At 42.0% G+C, this 23,586-nt stretch overlaps 1 protein-coding gene across 1 annotated transcript in view; it reads left to right on the top strand.

Moving 5' to 3' along the window:
* Positions 1-1,472: 1,472 nt before the first annotated feature.
* The window catches only part of EFCAB14 (EF-hand calcium binding domain 14), a 33,818-nt gene continuing 11,704 nt past the window's right edge, over positions 1,473-23,586 (top strand). The window contains exons 1-7 of the mRNA XM_048497261.1: positions 1,473-1,939; positions 7,285-7,433; positions 11,835-11,980; positions 14,790-14,888; positions 16,633-16,743; positions 20,586-20,684; positions 21,429-21,620. Of these exons, the coding sequence (XP_048353218.1) occupies positions 1,701-1,939; positions 7,285-7,433; positions 11,835-11,980; positions 14,790-14,888; positions 16,633-16,743; positions 20,586-20,684; positions 21,429-21,620 (1,035 nt within the window). The 5' untranslated portion in view covers positions 1,473-1,700. The remainder of the gene's footprint in view (positions 1,940-7,284; positions 7,434-11,834; positions 11,981-14,789; positions 14,889-16,632; positions 16,744-20,585; positions 20,685-21,428; positions 21,621-23,586) is intronic.

Below are 23,586 nucleotides of genomic sequence, written 5' to 3' on the forward strand. Positions count from 1 at the left end.
GCGCCGCTGCTCGCGCTGCAGCAGCGGCGCTCAGGTGAACGTGTGGCCTGGAAGTAGCCTTTTGCGGCCTTTGGCGCCCCCAGGCCGTCATAAATGGGCCGTGCGGAAACGGCCTATGTAAAAGATCCCAAGTGAAAGATACCAGGAGTGTTACCATATCCTAAAGACACTATGTGTGACTGTAATGAGCTACTTTGTTCATTCTGAAGAATCTCTATTGGGGCTTCCACATGCAGCATATGCACAGAAAACTGGCCCTAATGAAATGATAGGAGCAATCCTAAGCAACTGTATACAGAATCCCTGCTCAGTGCTATTCACTGGGACTTACTACCAGGATTTTTTTTTAGGATTGTAATGGATGACACAGACATTGATTCACAGGGGTATCATGAGTCAGAGGCGACTTGAAAGGATTTCACACGCGCACACACAGTATGAACATCCAAAATCTGATCAGGATTTGAACCTATATGGCTCTTGAGTTTAAATTGAGCTGCCTTTTAAAAAAAAAGCTTGATGAAGAGTTGTGAATAACCCAAATGCTTGCACAGTTGTGTCATTTTTCTTAGCCCTAATTAAAGGTATTAATCGTCTTTTGTTCTTGGATTGTACTCAGCTGGGGTAGCTCTCTTAACAAATATGCACATTCGATTAACTGGAGTTAACAAAAACAAGTACATGAAGAGTTGCACGTTGGATTGCTTAAAAAGACCAACTGCAAGTGGCAATCCTTTATAGACCCATTCATTTTCATATATTAATACCAAAACATTATAATAATACTATGTATACGTGGCTGAGGCACTACTACTTTTATTACAGAATTTAGGACCATAAAAACGCTTTAATGCACTATAGCAAACCAGGCTGTCCTTAAAACTATAGTCTTTCTCGCTCCCATAAATATTCCTTTTTGACGTTAAACAAACATTTCATTAGCTGAAGTACTTAAGATGATTTAATATTTAATTCCACTCAATGTTTACACATTTTGCTGCTGCAAATTCCGTGTTTACCGAAACATCAACAATTAACAAAAGCAGCCGTCTTCTTTGGCCTTTCCGGTCTAAATCAACCAGTTTTCCTCTCTAAGACCTCCAATAAGATATAGAGAATGTTTACAATAGAGGTGCCAAAGGATAGAGCGACCCTATAAAGAATCGTAGCCAATGGCTGGCTTCATATTAGCGGAAGTTCAGGCTACAGGTGGTCGGTTTTTCCTGTTTCTGTGGTTCCAAGTATTTGCCAATTCACCTAAAACCGAAAGCTATGTAATTATTGCTCTATATATCCAATGAGGGAGCTCACAATCTCAATGAGGACTCTGGAAGACAAAACGGAAGTAGTTTTTTTTGGTCCAATGAGAGCTGCTGACAGTGATAGGCGAACACTGAAAGGGAAATAAATGACACCGCCCGGCTTCCTTAGGATTTTCCACCAATGGGATCGGTCCGTGCTGACAAGTGGGCGGGCGAGGGCTGAAGCTGAAGCTCGGTGTCCTGAACCTGCCATGGCGTTGGTGGCTGTGGTGGGTCCAGCGGCTGGCGGAGACCGAGAGCGGCACCAACCCCGGCGTCTGAGGGCGCCACGCCGACCACTTTGAGACTGCGGGGCGCACAGAGACGCCGAAGCTGGCGAGCCGGGCTACAGTGTTGGGAGCTTCTCCCGGGTTGCGAAGCTCAACCCAGCCCAAGAAGATGAAGAAGCGCAAGGAGCTCAACGCCCTCATCGGTCTGGGCAGCGGCAGCGGAGAGCGGGGCAGCGGCAGTGGCGGCGGCGGCGGCGGCAGCCGCAAAAAGAAACACCTGCGGAAAAGTTCTTCCTCGGGCCACCGGCTCCTGCGCACCGAGTCCGCCGAGAGCAGTAGCAGCAGCTCTTCGGACCTGGATTACGGCGATGGCTTCGGGCTCCCAGGCACCCGTTCACGCTTCGCTAAGTGAGACCCGGGAAGGGGCGGCTGGGAAGCAGGGGTGGTGGACAGGCGAGTGTCCCTGGAAGGCTGACGGGCGGGAGAGCAGAGGCAGGGAGGATGCGGAGGCTCCGGGATCCCAAGTTCATTTTGAGGAGGCGGTTTGTAGGAAGGGGTTTGGCTGAAGCTGCAAACACATGAAGGTACGAAGGAGGTGTGGATTTGATCCGAGGAGTACCTTCACGGGCATTTGTGCAGGACTGGTGAAGAAATGGAGGTGAGAACAAGATCATGGTTTATGCTGGAGTACAGTGAGGTTTTTGAGGCTTGGGTGGTGGTGGGGAGATATTATGACTAGGAATAGTTTTGGAATCTGTTGCATCTGAGGGTGGAGGTCCTGGAGATGGTAGGTAAATTGCAACAGCTGATTTACATTTCTAGCCCGAGCATTAGTTTTTGTTCTGCGGAAATCTTATTTGGCAACTGGGCAAATGGGTGTGCTTCTGGTATAACTTGCTGTGGTACTTATACTCAATTGGGCTTAGAGTAGGCGTGGGGTGCTAGAGTGGCATTATTGTTTTGCAAGGACCATAGAATTCTGTGAAACACTGATGTTTTCTTAATATAACTTTTTAGCATCATGCATGTGCGACCGCACAAAAATGTATGTCATTATTTAAGTAAGGTACCATGCTTTTACAGGTGGTTTGGATTAGGATTTCAGAAGATGTGGTGGTATAAATTTCTTCTTCACATTAGGTTAAACCCTGATTTAATTATTGCAGTATTTACAAGAGGGGTACTTTTATACAAGCTTTCCCAGATCCAGTGATCCTTTCCAGTAGTTTAAGATCTGCTTATGAAACTGAAACAAACTTGTCACCCTAGTGGGCAACCTTCTATGGGAACTGAACAGAGGGAGCACAACTCTGTTGATTCCCTTGGACCTGTCAGCTGCTTTTGATACCATTGATCATTGTGTCCTCCTTTCTGGACTGGGGTTGATAAGCATCATTCCACTTTATTTCCTACATGGGAAGTAGCCCCTTGGCCTTGTGGCCCCTTGGCCTTTGGCCTGTGGGGTCTCACAAGGCTCCATCTTGTCCCCTGTGCTTATTAACGTCTACATGAAATGTCTGGGTGAGGTCATCCAGGCTGGGTTGTCACCAGTACGTGGACAATAGTTCAATCTCCCCCAGATGCCCCTGTGCTGATTGACATACCGCTTTTGGCACATCTGGTATAATATCTTGTCAGCACGGCCTGTCCCTTCCGGCCTTTGGATCAGGCGCCACCATTTTATATTGAATGCTGCTGTGTTTTTATGTGTCTTATATATGAATTATGAATTTTTAATGAATTATGCATTGTTGTATTTGTATTACAGTATTCATATCTACTGTACACTACCCAGAGCCCTTTGGGGGGTGGGGGGTTCCTAAATCAAACAAATAAATAAAAAATAAATAAATCTTGCATTTCCAGCTGATTGCAGGAAGGTTATAGAAACCCCGAACAAATGCCTGGAGGTAGTTTTGGAGTGGATGTAACTTAATAAACTGAACCTTAATCCCCCTTAAGAGGGGAGTACTACTGGTGAGTGGAAGGTCTAAGCCAGGGTTTAAGATGACCCCTTCGCTAGATGTGGTTACATTCCCCTTGAAGGAACAGGATGAGGTTCATAGTCTGGGGGTGTTCTTGGGCCCAGCCCTGTTGCTGCCTAAGCAGTAGCAGCATTGGTGCATGTCTTGGTTGTATCTAGATTAGAATACAGCAATATGCTATACATAAAACCACCCTTGAGAAGTGTGTAGAATGCTGCAGCTAAGATGTTGAATGAAGCGGGCCAGAGGAAGCACATCACTCCATCTACATAGGCTCCCAGTTTATTTCTGGACTCTGTTCAAGGTGCTGATTATGCCCTTTAAAGCTTTATCTAGTTTGGGAATTATACTTGAAGGGCTGCCTATTCCACTAAATATACCTGCCCATTTCAGAAGCCCTCTTTTGGGTGCCACTTCTTTTTAAGATTAGGTGGGGGCAGTGGTGGGATCCAAAAATTTTAATAACAGGTTCCGATGGTGGTGGGATTCAAACAGTGGCGCAGCCGCACACACGCACCCCCAGTCCCTTTTGGGCAGGGAGGTTGCTTTAGTAACCCCTTCTCGGCACTCAGAAAAAATTAGTACCCACTTCTAGAGAAGTGGTGAGAACTGGTTGGATCCCACCTGGGGGGGGGGGGGGTAACCCAGGAAAGTAACCCAGGAAAGTAGCACCAGAACTCTGTAACTGTCTCCCTAGGGAGATTGGTCTGTACTGTTCTGTTACCATTCACTGCCAGTGGAGAAAACTTTTTCTTTCTTTTGCATTACTTAGTGATCCCTCACTTTTGTGCTTTTGTAAGTCTTTTAGCTTCAGATGTGGGCTTTTTGTTGGTTTCAATGGCTTTAAAATGTGTTGTACTGTGCATGTTTTAATTGCAAGCCACCTTGGGGGGCCTTCTGATGGCAAAAAGATGTGATGCAAGTTTTGTAAAATATAAAATAAAAAAAATATATATCCTGTATTCAGGAAGCTTTATTTCCAAAAGGCTGCTAACAAGCTTAAGTAAGGAAGTAGTTTAACGTAACAGATAATTCAGAAAATAACTTGTGGGATTCACTGTAATTATATGTTGATGTCATAGAACAGGATATAACAAATGGCCATGAAATGCAGTCTTGAACTTATAGCACACTAAATTGGTTAGCAGTGAATCAATGGGATATAAAATAGTGCTGATCATGCTTTCTTTTTTGAAGTGTTATAATGCTTAATGTTGGGCAGTATTGTTAATAAGACTTTACTACTGTTTTTTTACTGGGGGGGCACATTTCTGAAAAAAAAAAACCTTGTACAAGGGATTTTTTGAATGGGTCAGCAAAACAAAAACATTACAAAACCCTGGGTATGAATCCTCAGCCTGGCATATGAATCTGCACACCTTAGTCTTGGCAGCTGCTCCCAGCCCCTTTTTACTATTTAAACAACCAGAAGCCAAGGGGCAAGCGTCCATCCTTCCTGGGATTAAATGAAAGTCACATCTGCAAGATAGACCATTTGCAGTGTTAGGCCCCTTCCGCAAGTACAGAATAACGCACTTTTAATCCACTTTCACAATGGTTTGAAAGTGGATTTTGCTATTCCACACAGTTAAATCCAGCTACTAAGTGGATTGACAGCGCATTATTTGGCATGTGCGGAATGGGCTTTAGTCTCACAAAATAATTAGCATGGTAGGCATAAGCCTAGGTACTGGAATTAGATTAAAGCCACCTGAAGGTAAAACACCACAAAATATGAAGTCATTTATTAAAATTGTGCATGAATATTTTTAAAAATACAATAGGCAGTGAGGATTAAAATAAAAGGGTAACTTAAAACTACACAGTAATAGCATTGGTTCAAATGATCAGATATTGCCTTCCACATAACCCTGTTGATATCCAGATAAAGTTGCAGGATTTATCTGCAGGTTAAACCCTCTTAAGGCTTATATTTTCTTCTGCTAATTGATTTGAATGTGGCTGCGCGGTTCTCAACCCTGGAGAGTCAGGATAGGAACTAAAAGGGAGTCAGAATAGGATCTCCTGAGTCCAGCACATATGTTTTTATCTCTACTGCAAAAGGTCACAGCTTTGCTGAATCAATCAACATCACAGTTATTTTCCACACTCAATTTCCTCTTGTAGGCCTGAAACCTGAACCAACGTTTAAAACAACAAAAAACAGTGTTAACAGACTCAGTTTTTTTGACCGCTTATTTTATAAACCTAAAGTTTCTTTGTAATTGTTTCAGTTGAAAGGGAAGGCTATGGACAAGGAATTCAGATTTCAGAGAAAGTAACTGGGCAGCCCAATCTGGAGCCCCAGGCAGGCAGGGGCAGTGCTGCTGCCATGCCATCCTGCAGCCTCCATTGGGCTTTTTGGCAGCACAGGGAGACAAGAAATAAAGCAAAACTGCCCTGCTGCCAGCTCGTCCTCCATTGGGCTGTGTGGACTTACATCTCTCAAAAGGGTGGTGTAAGTCGAAGACCTGGGCTGCAGCAATACTGGAGGCAATGTTGGGTTAGACGCCAACTAATGTCAGCGCAGGAGTGCTGACACAGCACTCAGCACTGGGTTCAGGCATTTTGGAGGATTGAGGCAGCTGCCTGGCATATTTGGCCCTCTGCTGGGGTAAATGCCCTGGAGAGGGCAACTTTGCTGGTTCAGCCCTGCATCACCTCCAGGAGTCACTTCAGCCCCCTCCCATCTGGATTTGGGTGAAAGTATGGTAATCACAGTATGGCAGCCCAATCCAGGGCGGGTGGTAAACCTACCTGTGGAGCAGTGCCCACCCTGCCAGTGCAAGGGGCAAATGTTATGGCGGAGGACCCAATATGCAGGCAGCTGGGCACCTCTTAGCCTTGCCGCTATAAGAGCCAGAAGTCCTGGTTGTGGCAGAGCTACCCTGGCATTTGAAGCAGATGACAGCATAGGGGCAGTGGGCCGGGGCATTCTCAGGGTGCAGCTAACTGTGGCATAGCCCTGGCTGTGGACTTGTGCCATATTTTTGTGGCGTAAAGCCATTGGCCCCAATGGAGGGCTTTCCAGAGGTAAAAAAGTTTTTTGTTATTTTCTCCTTCCCTGTGCCTCCAGAAAGCCCTCTGGATGTGGTGGGATGGTGTACCAGCAGTGCCTTCCCGGGCCACCTCCACTGTCTGAATTGGGTTGCAGATTTAAGTTGGATTCAAGGTGTTAATTTTTGCCGTGGAGTGGAAAAAGCTGTGTAAGATATTAGTGACTGGTGTTTAGTATTGCTAATGTACCGGTAATTAATATCAGTATTTCTGTTGATCCATATGAAAGAGTAGTTTAATCATGAAGACCTTGTCTTATAATTTTCTGGGAAATCTGTTTTCCAAATTTTTGGAAAATTAGGAGAAGTGGAACGGGTAATATTTTTGTTTATAACATATTTATCATGTTTAGAACATGATATGATTTGATGGGCAGGTTGAAGAAAATTAACTGAAGATACATCAAGGAGGTTTTTTCATATTTAAATGTTCTTTTACATTCAGGTACTGTTTCTCCATTTTTGGTGCCAAGTATCCAAAGGTTTGTTGACATTAATGATTCAGAAAACAATGATTCCAGAAGAATGCCCTTCACTTGTTTAGCTGTTGGTTGATTTTGAAGTATTTTCAGGAGTAATTTTGAATGAGCACTCATTACAGTAACATCATGCTACATTGTATTCAATGTGTTGAATCTAGTTGTGCCAGTTTTGTGCAATACTAAAGAATGAAGTTGGACCAATGAAGCATCCTTGTTTTTTTTTTATTTAGGAGTGACTACGTGCGATGTTGCAAGTTTTGCTACCCATTATGTGCTTTTGTTATTCTGGCTGCTTGTGTGGTAGCTTGTGTTGGTTTGGTATGGATGCAGGTTGCGCTCAAGGAAGATCTGGATGTTTTAAAAGAAAGGTTTCGAACAAGTAAGTACTAACTTCTTTATATTCTAGAAGAAATTCGGCATGTTCGTTCCCTTTTAAAAGAAAAGTTATTTGAATAGTTATTAAACAAAGAAAGCACATACTTTTTATCTATCATTTACCCGTCCAAGGTTTTAAGCTGCAAATACCTGGAAGTACACGACTGTAAGGAAAACAAAGACTTGTATATTTTGAAGGCAGAAGTTCCATTTGGCTGCATGAATCTGATTGCATATGCTTTTATTTATAAAATACTGCAAGGACAATGGGAACTTTTTTCTGGTCTCAAGTTTTTGATTTTCCAAATATCAAGTCTGTTTTCTGAACCATTCCAAACATTTGTATTTGCTTTCCATAATGTGGTCTGCAGTGCTACCTTGATTCATGCATATAGACTGTAAAACACTACACTCCTTTGTAACATTTAATAAACAAAGATCTGTGTGGTTGGTCGGATGCTTATGTCATGTAGAATCTTCAATGGAGACCAGTGTCAAAAAGTGGAGGAACATTCTTTCCCTAAAATTGGTTGGATCCAGACTAAATTTTCTCTTGGTAAAATGGAACTTTCCTTTCTCCCTGCTCCCACTGAAGTCCCCTGATTTCCACAAAATCCCGAAGAACAGCATGAGATGATCTGCAGTGGGAAGTGATGGATCCAAACCAGTAGTGTGTGTGTGTGGTTTGGGGTGGGGGGGGGGGGGGGATGAACTGGAAAATTTTCTGATGCCGTAAATAGATGGTACTCTGATTTGGCCTGTTTATTTTGACTTGGGTTCAGTGATAAAATATTTTAAAGTGTGCCATGTTAATTTTATGGCCCTATCACAACAGATACCATTTGCTAATGTGTGGTTAAAATGTTCAAATTCAACACTTTATATTGAAATCTTTAATGGATTAGTACTTCTAACACAGAGGTGAAGCTACAAGGGGGCCAGGGGGTGTGCGTTGCACCGGGCGCATGCCTGAGGGTGCAAAAATTCAGGTTTGTGCTTTTTATATTTTTTAGTGTTTTTTTCAGTTTGTGGTCTGCAGGGGATGCAATTTTTAGGCTAGCAGCACCAAAATTTCAGGGTATCTTTAGGAGACTCTCCTGATGTTACCGCCCAGGTTTGGTGAGGTTTGGTTCAGGGGTCCAAAGTTATGGACTCGCGAAGGGAGTGCCCCCATCCCTCATTGTTTCCAATGGAAGCTAATAGGATATAGGGGCTACACTTTTGTGGGTCCATAACTTTGGACCCCCTGAAAATTTTTTTACCAAACCTGTGTGGCATCAACAGGAGAGATACCCTGAAATTTTGGTGCTGCTAGCCTAAAAACTGCACCCCCTGCAGGCCAAAAACTGCACCCCCTGCAGGCCAAAAACTGAAAAACACTAAAAAATACAAACAAACATGGGGGCGCGTGCGCAAAACTCAGATTTTGCACCAGGCTCCATTTTCTCTACCTACGCCTCTGTTCTAACATTTAAAGATAATGTAGCATATACTTCTCTCACATTGTTTAAAGCAAACACCAAAAGAAATGAAAACTGATGTGTGAATTTTACCACACTCAAAGCACTCTATATTATGTATCATATTACTTGTCTATTTCAGAGAGAAGGTAACTGTAATTGGTTGAAAGCTTTTATTTTCTATTGTGACAGTTTACAGTTAACCATCATTGCTGAAAGGTGACCTGAATCTTGAAACCACTGTGCTTAAAGTCTTTAATAGAGTCCCCTTACTAGAAAATGGTGAATGTCTCCTGATCAACAGGGTGTGGCTTGTAGCATTAAGCTGTTGGCTCAAGATAAAGATCTTCTCATGGGGCCCAGGTTTATTAATCTACCTTGTCCAGGATGATTATTCCAGTAGTTGGATGAAAATGACTGCATGAGAAGCCACCTCAGTTGGTCCATCTTCCTCTTTTCTTGCACTTCTGGGGTATGATTTAGCACTTAAATAAACATAGCAGAGACTATGGGATATTACTTCAGCTGATCTTTGGTCCTGCTCAGGCCTTTGTTTTCATATAAACTATGTGGCTGCTTTTTGCTGTGCAAATTATTTGAAGACCCTGACTGTTTTTTCATTATCTTACAAAAGCAAAGTTAAATGTATTCCCATCAGAAAACCTTCATTGTAGGTTTACAGGTGTTCCATACTCTCTTAGACTGTGTCCTGTAATCCCCAGGACACTGAAACCCTGCAGCACATTATTTTATCTTGCAAGGATTCTCCCCTTATTGACAAATCTGAGAGGAAGTTGAAAACAGTCTTGCATTTACTGTCTGTTAGAAGACAAGAATTTCAGGATTATACTGGAGGTAGCAAATTTTTTGGCAGAGGTATTCAAAATTAAAATTGGATAACCCCAGAAGCTAACTTCTTTTATTAATAGTTTATTCATTTTACTAATTTATAAAACTTATTTATTATTTAGTTAATTGATTTTGTACTATATTTGTAATTTGTACATGGTTGCTTGTATGGGCCAGTTGATAGTAATAAATTAAGAATAATAATGCTGTTCTCAGAATTTTCCTTAAAAGATATAAGATGCCTAATAAGATGTTTAGTCTGCAGAAGATCTTTATTCCAGAGAAGAGAAGGTTAAAGGGAGGCATGATAGCTGTGTTTAAATATGTTGAAGAGAGAGCAATTTTTTTTGCTGCTCCAGAGACTAGAACAAGGAGTAATGGGTTCAAGGTACAGGAAAAGAGATTTCACCTAAACATTAGGAAAGACAGTGGATTATGCTGCCTGGAGGATAATGGAGTCTCCTTCTTTTAAAACCTGAGGTTTTTAAACTGAGACTGAATGGCCGTCAGTCAGGAGTGCTTTGATTGTATATTCATTCATGTCAGGGGATTGAACTCAATGGTCCTTGTGGTCCCTTCCAACTCTGTGGTTCTATTATCTGTGCCAAAAGCTGGAAGATGCTTTCTACAGAATATTTTATAGTATCTTCTACATCTGTCATGTGTCACCTTACTTGCCTAACATTTGACTCCAACTCTCTGTCTTTGTGTGTGTTAATCAAGTTGCTTCTGACTTACAGCGACCCTCTGAGTTAATGACCTCCAAAATGCCATATCATTAATAGCTTTGCTTGGGTCTTACAAACTGAAGATCATAGTTTCCTTTATTGACTCAAGCCATCTCATGCTGGGTCTTCCTCTTTTCTTGCTGCCTTCAATTTTTCCTAGCATCATTGTCTTTTCCAATTACTTTTATATTCTCATGATGAGACCAAAGTATGAAAGCATCAGTTTAGTCATTTTAGCTTTTGGGGAAAGTTCAGGCTTGATGTGATGTAGAACCCATTTATTTGTCTTTTTGGCAGTCTACGGTATCTGTAAAACTCTCCTCCTAAACCGTACTTCATATAAATTAACTTTCTTCTTTTGAACTTCCACCCTTGTCTAACTTTCACATCCGTGTATAGTAATGGGAAATCCTATGGTATGAATTTATCTTCATCTTGATCATCAGTGACACATTCTTACACTTAAAAATCTGTTCTAGTTCCTTCATGGTTCCCCTTCCCAGTCTCAATCACCTTTTGATTTCTTAGTTATAAATTCCCTTTTGGTTGATGAAAAAGCCAAGAATGAGCAGTTATGAATAATTTCAATTTCTTCATCACCAACCTTCAAGTTGTGTCATTCCCCAAGAGCCTTTACTTTTGTCATCTTAATGTTCAGCTGATGTTCAGATACTTTGACACTTTCTGCGTTAACCATCATAAGTAATTTCAGATCTTCATTATTTTGCACCAGTACCATGGTGTCATGTGCATATCTCAATTTGTTAATGTTCTTTCCACCAATTTTCACTTCACCTTCATCTCAATAACAGTGGTGGGCAGGAATTACAAAGTTCATCACAGAGGCAGCCCCATATCAGACTAGCTACTTCTTTTCTAAAGATGTCAGTGTACACTGTCGAATTTGTGCTGAAGATTTTAATTGATAGTTGGGTGTATGTGGTATACTGGTCAGGAGCAGCAGACTCTAATCTGGAGAACCAGTTTGACTCCCTGCTGTTCCACATGAGTGACAGACTCTAATCGGGAGAGCCAGATTAGATTCCCCACTTCTCCATATGAAGCCTCCTGGGTGACCTTGGACCAGTCATAGTTCTCTCAGAACTCTCTTTGCCTCATCTACCTCACAAGGTGCCTGTTATGTGGGAGAAGGGAAGGTGACTATAAGTTTCTTTGAGACTCAATTCAGTAGAGAAAAGTGTTGTGTAAAAACCAATTCTTCTATTCCAATGCAATATTTCAATAATCAAATGCAAGATTGTGCTCTGGTTATGATAACAATGCACATACACCTGTAAGAAACAGGCACTGAATGTGTTTTCAAATGTCAGTGTTGGTGACTAACTAACTGTTGCCTTTGTATTCTAGTGGAATCTAATCAAAAATCATCAATCCAAGAAATCCCTAGATTGTCTGAAGATCTGCTCAGTAAACAAAAGCATCTGGAAAAGATTGAATCTGGAGATAAGGGGTTAAACAAAATATGGGTAAACATAACTGAAATAAGCAAACAGGTAAAGAGAGTGAACATCTGTTCAAGGAAAGTTATGTGAGAAACTTGTAAAATGAACTATGACTGTTTCATTTGGCCGGCTACTATTAATAGTAAAATCATAGGTATTAACGCTATCAGATGAGTACTTCTCCATATTATAGGAGGCAAGCTTATGTTTAATTAAATTCTTGAGGTTGAATCTTACTTTGTGCAAGTTGAACAAGTTTTGTCAAAAGCTTTCACAGCTGGAATCACTAGGATGTTGTGGGTTTTCTGGATTATATAGCTGTGTTCCAGTACTATTTCCTCCTAATGTTTTGCCTGCATCTGTGGCTGGCTTCTCTGAACTGGAACATGGCCATAAAACCCGGAAAACTCACAGCATCCTTGGAACAAGTTTGCTCCAGCAAAATTTTCCTAGCTTTACATACACTGAAAAGCTTCTGCTGAGGGGACCCTCCTGAACAATATACAGATTTGCTCCTTCACACTTGCTCGATTGCTCCACTAGCCAATCACTAAATTTTAATAGCTGTATATAGTCTAACTCAATTCAATAATCTCTTTATTCTTTTTATATATATGGTCACATTTATAGTCACATATCTTTTTTTTATAATAATGTTTTTTATATAATCATGTTTCTGTCCCATCTAAGGAGGTTGAAATATCCTATAAATATCCTATAATATGGTTTTCCTGCATGGTTTCTTTTATGGCTTCCCCTTTATCCCCTTTATCCTTGCCAGCCCCTGTGAAGTAGACTAAGCTGAGAAGTAACCCCTTGTCCAAGTTTATCCCGTTTGCTCCTTGGCAAACCAGAGATTTAAATGTAAATCTTGCCACTCTGAATCCATGGCACTAACTATTGCGCCACACTGGCCAGGCTGCATTTGTCCCCATGAAATAGCTGCTGCATTTCTTCTGTGGTGCCTTTCCTTCAGAATTGGAATGTGCCAAGTAAATCCATGTACATGGCTGTGGAGCCACAGCTGTCTCTGCAACACCTTTGCTTTCCTCAGGGATGTTGGGTGATAGTCTTTATGTAGCCTTGAGTAATATTAATGGGAGCGTATAAGACCAGAGTCAATTCTGCACAGCATAATAGCGGGTTACATTCAGTATTTTAAAATTGGGTCTATTTTATCCCGGTTTCTCCCTTTGCATGGGTGTCCATTTCCATGAAGGAATTGAGTTAAGACTGGGAGGAAATATTCTTATTTCTTTCACACGAGCCTAGGTTTTTTGTGTTTTTACTACGCAATCATAGCCACGCATGCGTGACCAAGGGTGAGCTGCCATGCCACTTGGCGGCTCAGCAGAAATGAAACTGGCATGATGTAAGGGAGAGAGGGTAAGGGGGTGGGGAAAATATAGGGGTTGGGCACCTGTGGTGTTCCCATGGAAGCGGGTTCAACTCAGGATTTTTTCTAAAGATCAACATTTTGGCGGTTTTTGAAAAACCTGTGATGAGGGAAATGTCGCGGGATAATCCTGCTTTAGGAACAGGAGCCATGCAACGTTCTTGTCCAAACCAGGATATTCCTCTTCATCAAGCCAGTATATTTGTACTGTGCAGAATCGACCCAAGAGAAATTCTTCATCACATCTGTTTCTTTCAGGTTAATAAATATGTGGGAACCCATCGCGGTCATTGACCCCACCTAAGAGCTTATCCTAGCACCGTGGTGATGAACCTATGGCACTCCAGATGTTCATGGACTACAATTCCCATCAGCCCTTGCCAGCATGGCCAATTGGCAGGGGCTGATGGGAATTGTAATCTACGAACATCTGGCGTGACATAGGTTCGCCACCACTGTGACCTAGCAGAATATGTGCACTATTCTTTAGATTGTATAAATAGCCTATTTTTTATCCTTATTGGACCAGTTCATCCTTGTAACAATTTATGAACTACTAATGTCATTCATCATTATTGAACTGTTCAGACTTTGTACTAGGAATTTCAGACTTTCTGGGCATTCATCATAATCAGAACCAAGTCTAAGGACTTAGTCCTGTGTTCTGTACTTAAAGTAATGTACTACTACCTAAAATGATATTTTGATATGCAATTATTGGGTAGGAGCTTCTTATTAAATGGTAACAATATAATTTGCCCAAAGTGATACTGTCTAAAATACATCATTCTATTTTTGGAACAGTTGGTTACTTTAAAATGGCTGTGTATATTTGTGGGTGTATGCATACATTTACACCTGCATATCTATATAAAACAGGAGCCGCATGGCGTAGTGGTTAAGTGCTTGCACTGCCACTCACGTGGTCAGGAGTTCAAGCCCCCTGTGGGTCAGATATCCTGGCAGCTGGCTCATGGTTAACTCAGCCATCCATCCATTCCTTGGTTGGTAAATGAGTACCTAGCACATAGCTAGGGGGTACCTAGCACATAGCTAGGGGGTAGCCGGGGAAAGCAATGGCAAACTACCCCACAAAAACAGCTTGCCTATGAAGTCACTGCTTGCAGTGGTACCCCAGGGTCAAACATGACTGAAGGGAAAACTTTACCTTTTTATCTATATAAAAACCCTGAGCCTGGTACGGATGTTAGCTTACCACTTTACTACAAGCTATTTTATTTATGTATTGTCGAAGTGTAATAGACTTCTCTCTGTGATAATACACTTCTGAAGATGCCAGCCACAGATGCAGGCGAATCATTAGGAACAAGATCTACCAGACCACAGCCTGGAAAACCCACAACGTCCAGCTGTTTTATTTATGTTTAAATGTGTGTGTTTATCAGCAGCATTCACTGAGAGATGATAAATCAAAAGTGTTCTTATGTTTATTTGTGGTTTCAGATATCGATCTTGGTTTCAGCAGTAAATCACCTAAAAGCAAACATTAAATCTGCTTCTGATTTGATTAATCTTCCTATCACAGTAGAAGAGCTGCAGAAAGTATGTACTGTATTTGCCTTGTTAATCTATAGTTGTAAATCTTAAAGCCATAATTAACATTTCTATTCAGAAATGAGAGACATGGATGACTAAGATGCTGTTACAGGCTTCAATTTCAAATGTCAATAGGCTATTATGTATAAATGGACACATGTTAAGCCGCTTGTAGGGAGGTATGAGTGATGGGAGAGTGCAGGGTTCAGTCATGTCTCACAATGTGTGGAACTAGTTAACAAAAGTCAGTACATCTGAATTGATTGATATAGTTCTCCCTCACCTCAGTGTGATGTTGTGAGGCTGCATGGTAATGCAGATTGTATTGCAGCAACAGTGGCATCAGACTATTGTGGAAATTCCCATGCTCTTTAATGCTTCATAGAAAACAGTCTTGCTACCGGTATTGTATTTTCGGGAATTTAGTAACTTGACCTGAAATTTTATCTGTATTACTTTAAAGATAAGCTAAGTGTACATTCTGTTCTTAGTTTAAAAGCTGATTCCTCTGCTGTTACTTTGAGATTATTGTTACTACTTTCAGCCTTTAATTTGCTATACTTGGAAGGGAACTTCTAATTCATATCAAATGAAATTGAACAAAATCAGCAGATGAGGATTTATAATCTGTAAACTAGTCTATCTGCTGTCCCAAAGAAGCAGATGGTTGGCATGGATACAGCCAATTTTTAACTTGGTCTCACCTAACTCCACTCCTTATAATGGCCCCCCTCCCACATGGCTTTTGTCCATGCAGGTCCCATGATCCCCAGCATAGCCTTTTTGGTGGTCAAAGGGGACCCGTCCCGCTTTCATCAGCGGATGACCTGATTGGAACCAAGTATGCATCTCTATGGACTACTTATATTGTATATTGGCAAGTATGCATCTCTAAGGGCTACTTCATGTACAGCAGTTTGAATACTTTTATGTGGAAGTTTGAATACAGCAGAACATGTGTCTCATGGCACATTTATGTGTAGAAAGAGAATGTAGTTCTTAATTTTCCTATTCTGTGGCAAAAAAGTGCATGTGTGCGTTTGCATGTGATTGTGTAAAATGCAGTATACATGCTGCTTTTCCTGTTATTTATGTTCTGATCGAGTTAATTGCAGATCTCATGCAGAAATTTTGGTACATTACATATTTATCAGTACCTCATATTGCAGTGATGGCGAACCTTTTCGAGACTGAGTGCCCAAATTGCAACCCAAAACCCACTTATTTATCACAAAGTGCGAACACGGCAATTTAACCTGAATACTGAGATTTTAGTTTAGAAAAAACAGTTGGCTCCGAGGTGCATGTTACTTGGGAGTAAGCTTGGTGAAGCAACCGTGCAACGTTTTGAATGGGTGAATCATGACTCTAGGAGGGTTTACTCAGAAGCAAGCCCTATTGCCAGCAACCAAGCTTACTCCCAGGTAAAGGATCATGCCCAGGCCAGCCTAGGTGTGTGTATGGGTGTGTGTGTGATTTTCCGCCCCCTACGATGAACTCTGTGCATGCGTGCCCACAGAAAGGCCTCTGAGTGCCACCTCTGGCACTCGTGCTATAGGTTCACCACCGCTGTCATATTGGATAATAGTACATTGTTGCTTCTGATGACATAGGCCCTTGCCAACAAAAGCTCTCACAAAAATGTAGTTTAAGTTGCTGTTCTGGAATTAACAAAATATTTGTATATCACTTGAAGAATTTTTCTCATTATATGCCTGGGACTACAAAAGTACTATTTGTTTTTTCTTAGAGTGTGGCTACTATAGGTAGCACTGTAACTAGTGTTCATCATGATGTTGAGACTCTGCAGGCAGCAATTGAAGAACATGAGAAAAGCATAGAAACACTGAAAACTGATATGGTAAGGACATGTACAGAGAGAATATATACTGTGCAGCAAATTTCAGGCACAATCAGGTTTATAGTAAGGAGTTCTTAATGTTAAGAAGTTATTAAGACATTCTACTTCTGAATGGCCTAGGGGTTGTAATAAAAACTGAACCGATATTTTGAATCCCAAGACACTTATCTAAAGTTTGACAACCACCGGTAATTGTACAAAAATTAGTTAAAACTAGGGTTTCTTTCCTGTTAGGCAGATTGGTTTCCAGACATTTGAGATTCTGCTAACTTTTCTTTATATACAATGAGAACTGACCTTGTAGGATTCAGAAAAGTTTTTAATGCTAGTATTAAAAATTAAGGAAGGCTATTACATACCGTGTTTCCCCAAAAATAAAACCTACCCCGAAAATAAGCCCTATCATGATTTTTCAGGATTTTTGGAGGAGGCTTAAATTATAAGCCCTACTCCAAAAATAAGCCCTACCGGTAGTTACAGATCAGGATGTTGTGATCCAGCAGGGTGTTCCCTGCCAATGAGGATGCAGCTTGCATCACACCTGACGAGGAAGCAACGGGGCTGCCGAGAGCATGCCTTAATGCATTGTGAAGGTATCGTTTTTCCCCTAAAATAAGCCCTACCCCGAGAATAAGCCCTAATGCTGTTATTCTCAACCTGGGGGTCGGGACCCCTTTGGGGGACTAACGACCCTTTCACAGGGGTCGCTCAAGACTCTCTGCATCAGTGTTCTCCATCTGTAAAATGGATAAATGTATGACTTGAAATATATTAAGCCCTACCCCGAAAATAAGCCCTAATGCATCTTTTGGTGCAAAAATTAATATAAGACCCTGTCTTATTTTCGGGGAAACATGGTATGACTTGCAATATAATTTTTTACAATATTTCATATTGAGGGAACAATGGGTATATAGTATGTGACTACATAGTGTGTGACTACACTAGTTATACCATCTTCAGGTCAAAACCATCATTTTGAATTGGCACCTAAACTGGCTGGAAGCCAGTTCAGGTGCCAGATAACCCAGACAGCAATCTAGCAGCCACTTTATGAACTGCCTGAAGCTTCCAAAGCATCTTCAAAAGCAGAGTGGGCTACAGTAGTCTAATCTGGAGGTGACTGGTGCATGGATCACAGTGGCAAGGTCAGAATGGGACAGATCTAGGATGTAGGTAAGGGGGGGTTCTCAGGTTCAACCCCCCCCCCATTCATGTCTGAAGCTCCGCCCCTTCGTTTGTGGGTTTTAAAAACATTTTTAGTATTTTTTTTGTTTTTGGCCTGCAGGGGGCGCATTGTTTGGGCTAGCAGCACCAAACTTTCAGGGATTGTTTGGGGGACTCTCCTGATGATACTACCCAGGTTTTGTGAAGTTTGGTCCAGGGGGTCCAAAGCTATGGACTTTAAAAGGGGGTGCCCCCATCCTCCATTGTTTCCAATGGGAGCTAATGGAAGATGGGGGCTACATCTTTGAGGGTCCATAACTTTGGACATCCTGAACCAAACTTCACCAAACCCGGGATGTATTATCAGGAGAGTCTCTTATTGATACCGCCCAGGTTTTGTGAGGTTTGGTCAAGGGGATCCAAAGCTATGGACTCCCAAAGGGGGTGCCCCCATCTCCCATTGTTTCCAATGGGAGCTAATAGGAGATGGAGGCTACACCTTTGAGGGTCCATAACTTTGGACCCCCTGAACCAAACTTCAACAAACCTGGGTGGTATCATTAGGAGAGTCTCCTAAAGATACCCTGAAAGTTTGGTGCTTCTAGCTTAACAATTGCACCCCTGACAGCAGGCACTCCCAAATTTCCCCAGATTCTCCTTTTAAATCCACCCCCCTCGGCATGGATTTAAAGGGAAAATCTGAGGTCCTCAGTTTAGAAGAAGTAGAAGAGTTTGGATTTATATCCCCCCTTTCTCTCCTGTAGGAAACTCAAACTCCTTGCCCTTCCTTCCTCACAACAAACACCCTGTGAGGTGTGTGGGGCTGAGAGAGCTCTGAAAAGCTGTGACTAGCCCAAGGTCACCCAGCTGGCATGTGTGGGAGTGCACAGGCTAATCTGAATTCCCCAGATAAGCCTCCACAGCTCAAGTGGCAGAGCAGGGGGGTGCGCAAAACTCAGATTTTGCACCAGGCTCCATTTTCCCTCTATGCCTCTGCCCACAGGGGAGGGCAGAAGGAACTGCCGGCTGCTGGCAGGGAGCCCAGCTGGTAGGGGGCGGGGCGGGGCGGGGCGGGGCAGGGCAGGGGTGTCTGCCGTTCCCAGCCTCGGAGAGTTGCTTTTATAAGCAACGCTAAGCCAGGGGCGGGGTTTGGGGAGGCATGGCAATGCCCTAGGGGTGGGTGGGGGTGTGCCCCCCCACCCCCCCCATAAAAAAATCTATACCTACGTCCCTGGGACAGATGGAGGGTCAGCTGGCAGACTCAACATACCCGATGAAATATTGTCTTTGCCACCCTGGACACATATTTTTCCAGAGTAGTCGAACCACACCCCTAAGCTTTTAACAGAGTCCACTGTAGAAACTGTTCTCCATCAAGTGCAGGTGAGGCTAGCCACCCTTGAGCCCTTGGACTCCATCAAGTGCAGGTGAGGCTAGCCACCCTTGAGCCCTGGACCTATCCAACCACATGAGCTCTGTTTTTGATGGATTTAACTTCAACCAGTTCTCATCTAACCAGTTTGCTATGACATCCAGGCAAATGGTCTGGGCTGAGATCCTGGCAGCCTGCTGCTTTTCAAGCAGGAGGTAGCCATGGGTGTTACCCAAACTCTCTGACGATCTCTATCAGAGAGTGCTTATTGATATTAAACAACATTGGGGAAAAGTTCAACCCCTTCAGGATCTCACAGTTTAGAGCCCTGAAAGCTGACCTGTCTGCAGCAACGACTACCCTCTGTGAGGGTCCCTGGAGGAATGAGGCGAACCACTGCAGTGCCCATCAATACCGGGGGGAGGGGGCCAGGTGGTCAACCAGGACCAAATGGTTGACTGAGTCAAAGATAGCTGACAGATCCAAAAGGATCTGGCATTAAGGAGTCATTCTGTTGATGGCTTCCTGCAGACCTATGTTCCAGGCCTCAATCAGCAAATCAAGGGAAATGTTGGCAGATCCACACAAATCCCTTAGAGCATTCTGGAAACTAACTGGATCCATAAGTCTTGACTTACTTCCCCTGCAGGAGTGAGGGGCAAAACTCAAACCAACCTTCACAAGGAAGTGATGTGACAATGGCACTGCTTCACACAGAACCATAGAACTCAGCCTCTGCACAAAAGATCAGATCCAGCATATGGCCTGTGTGGGGGCCAAAACAACCTGGGAAAGCCATGAAATCTGAGGCAGCACATTCTGCATGGATACTGAAATCCCTAAAGAACAGCTCAGTGCCAACCTAGCTGCAGCCTCTGTGAGTTTCAGCATGGTGTCAAACCTCACAATTTAACAAGGACTAATTGACTGACCTTGGTTTATTGTGATGTCTGTATGCAGCATGATCCAGAATTCATATTTCTAGATAAGAATGAAACCACAATTTAAGTACCCCAGTTCAGATGTCAGTCAACTGCCATTTATTTCAGACTGGAGAGTAAGGAGCTCCCAAACCACTTATTGGAGGGCCGGGAAAAGTTTTCAGGATAAACTAACTCATTCTCTCACAAACAAATCAGAGTACAGGGACCACTATATTTTTGTGCCATTAACAAAGAGAAATAATACATTTATGTCAAATATTGCTTGGCTTTAGTTGTCTTTTTAGGTGAGTGTATTGAATGTTTAATTGCAATGCTCCAATATAAATAATCAGCATGAATAATATGCCAACCTTTTTCAGAGTGAAAACACAAAAGGTGTTAGAGGAAAGCAGATGTCAGCGTCTATTTCTCCTGTTCCTGAAGTAAATGAAAAGAATCTGACAGACAGCTGTAAACAGGTACTTCTTGCGTACCAAAATATCTAACAGATATTTTAAAAATAATAATAATTTAACCAATGAGTACAACACTGAAACACCTTCATACTTCATGTTACTACGTGGAACATATATAGGTGTTTATTATTGTTATTAGATCTGATTAAGAGTTTAAGTGAGTGTCATGAGTTCAAACCAGTAAGTGTCATTGTTTCAAAGTAGATGTAGCAAAAAAGGAGAACAAATAGTTAAATTTTAACACAGAAAGAGTTAAAGTTCAGTATATTCTGAATTGTAATATGTCTTCAGTGAATAGTAAAGTCCACAGAAGTACCCAAAGTAGTTAATAAATTTTATTGCATGAGTTAATAATTATTCATTTCAAGCTAACTTATACTGTTGTAAAGCTGTTAGGCATAGGCACATAAGATAGAAAATTATTGTGTAACATCTGCAAATCTAAGTATAATCTGAAGGCACTGAAGATAGTCAGCATTTTGCCTTTACTTTCATTCTTATCAGAATACATGTGTTGAAACCTTAGTTCAAATTTCAAGCAACTAAAATTAATCTTATAGGTTAAGTTGTTGTTGATGGCAATTTGACTATAGATATAAGCCATGTTTATCTCAGCTATCTTTTATGCTGCACGAAAATAAGCCATACCAGTCTCAATAAACTTCTGTGATAACATTCGTAGGATCAGAGATCAGAGCTGTTTCATTGCTTCGGCAGTTAATGAAAACTGATTTTGTATTTAAACAGGAAAACCAGTATCTGCATACCTCTCTAGAGGAGGTAAACACAACTTTAATATTATACCAGAAACAGAATGATTTGAGACTTTTCGGTATGGATTCCGCTGTCAACAATTTAAGCTGGAGAGTTGCTTCGTTAGAAAATCATATGGAGGGTCTGAGTAAACTGGAGAAAAAAGAAAACCTGAGTCTTTCTGTGGTAAGTGTCCAGCAATGGAGTTCTTGAGGGGTTTTTTTCCCAAAGCAGTGATTTCTGCTCCAGGCTTAATATATAAGTTTTGCTACAGGGGGATGAACAGGGATTTAAAAATCCATTTTCTGAAAGAAGTTAAAACATACATCTTGCTTAGAATATGAAATTCAAAAAAAAATTGTGAAGCAGCATTTTTATTTATTACCTGGATATCAATGTACTATCAATGTTTGCACTTGGAATTAATGAAATTATACAAGAACTGGAGATCTATCACTCAGAACCTGTGCTGTTGCCTCACCCTGGTTTGTCTCCCATGGGTTATGTTAATTATAGACAGGTGTACTTTGAATATCCATGAAAACTATACTGCAATTTTAACAAGTAATTAAGCTGTAATACCACATGAGGACAAAGTACTAATCACATTTGAAAGAAGCTGAGTCAGTGGCCCATTACGCATGAGACACTTATGTCAAGCCTGTTCTCTGCCCAGTGGGCTTGTAGTGGGCTCTCCTCACATTTCTTTGTTTACACGTGAAGAGGCAGCCCACAGCCTGCAGCCCAGTTTGTCTCCTGAATTCTGCCAGGTATCTGCTTCTCCTGGTTCTCTTCACTCTGCTCATCAATAACTTTAAAGGCACAGATCTGATATTCTCTCCCCCATTCCCTTCCCCTCCACACATGCTCACTCTCTGCCACCATCACAAGAGAAGAGAGAGACTTGTTTTAAAACAGAGTCTTGCCTGAAATAAAGTTTTAAAAGCCCTCTCAGCCATCAGGGAGGGAAGAAGCAAAGCGGGGGAAGTGGAGTAGAGCCGAAATGATGCCTGCTTGTACTGTTCCTTGCAAAAGCCCTCTCTTTTGTTACTTTATATTGAAAGATCGATCTCTCAATATGTGCACATTAGAGAAGCAAGAAGGAACTGAAAGTATGGGGAGGGGGAAGGCTTCAGGGCATCTGGCAACTGAGACTGTACTGTCCTGAGGCTGTGTTGGTGGAGGAGAGACTGAACACAGATGTTAGACTGATAGGAGGGGGTCCCCCCCACTGTACATATGAGAGTTCTATTTATTGATTTCATGATCCGTGCACTTAGGGAAGTAGGAAAAAAACTGACAGTATGAAGGGGTGTGTTTGAGAAGGAAGATGTGCAAAGCACTGTGAGGGAGTAGGAAGGCTGACCATAGGTGGAGGGAAGATGTCTGGGGCAGAGTTGTGTCTACTGGCAAATCTGTCCCTCTGTGGTGGCAAAGCAAGATTTAAATCATGCTATGTTTTGCTTGCTGCGAAGAGAGCGGAAAGAGAAAGTGGGGCTCCAAAAATATGTCTGTACAAGAAATCTTGCTGTGGCAAACACTGGCCTCCACTATGCAGCAAAGACTTTGTGCATAATCGGCATTAGCAATTTTTTGCCATTCTAGATCCTTCATCTAGAACAGGGGTAGGGAACCTGTGGCTCTCCAGATGTTCAGGAACTACAATTCCCATCAGCCTCTGTCAGCATGGCCAATTGGCCATGCTGGTAGGGGCTGATGGGAATTGTAGTTCCTGAACATCTGGAGAGCCGCAGGTTCCCTACCCCTGATCTAGAAAAATCTTCTAGAATAGGTTGCTAGAGTAGGACTTATGCAAAGTCAATTTCTCCCTGTTTTATCCTTTTCCAGCTGGAGATTTCTTTTCCTAACACTTTCTTTGTTTGTACTTGGACATTTGGAAATTGAAAGCAAGAAACTGGTAGACCTCAGGCCAGAATAGAGGTTTGCATAGCCATTACACCCCAGGAATAAGGATCCATTTCACTGCTTCTGCTTCTTGAACATGGCAGTGATCAAACTTCAGAGAAAAGAGGAGGAGGCACTGAGTATGGTGGCTATGGCAGGTAGAAAGCCTAGTTATAGAGACATCTCTATGGTAACCTGTTCATCTAACTGTAGTTCTCAATTAAGAGTATTAAGCTTTCATTACACT

Source organism: Sphaerodactylus townsendi, linkage group LG05 (genome assembly GCF_021028975.2).
Source record: "Sphaerodactylus townsendi isolate TG3544 linkage group LG05, MPM_Stown_v2.3, whole genome shotgun sequence".
In the NCBI taxonomy this organism is placed as follows: Eukaryota; Metazoa; Chordata; class Lepidosauria; order Squamata; family Sphaerodactylidae; genus Sphaerodactylus; species Sphaerodactylus townsendi.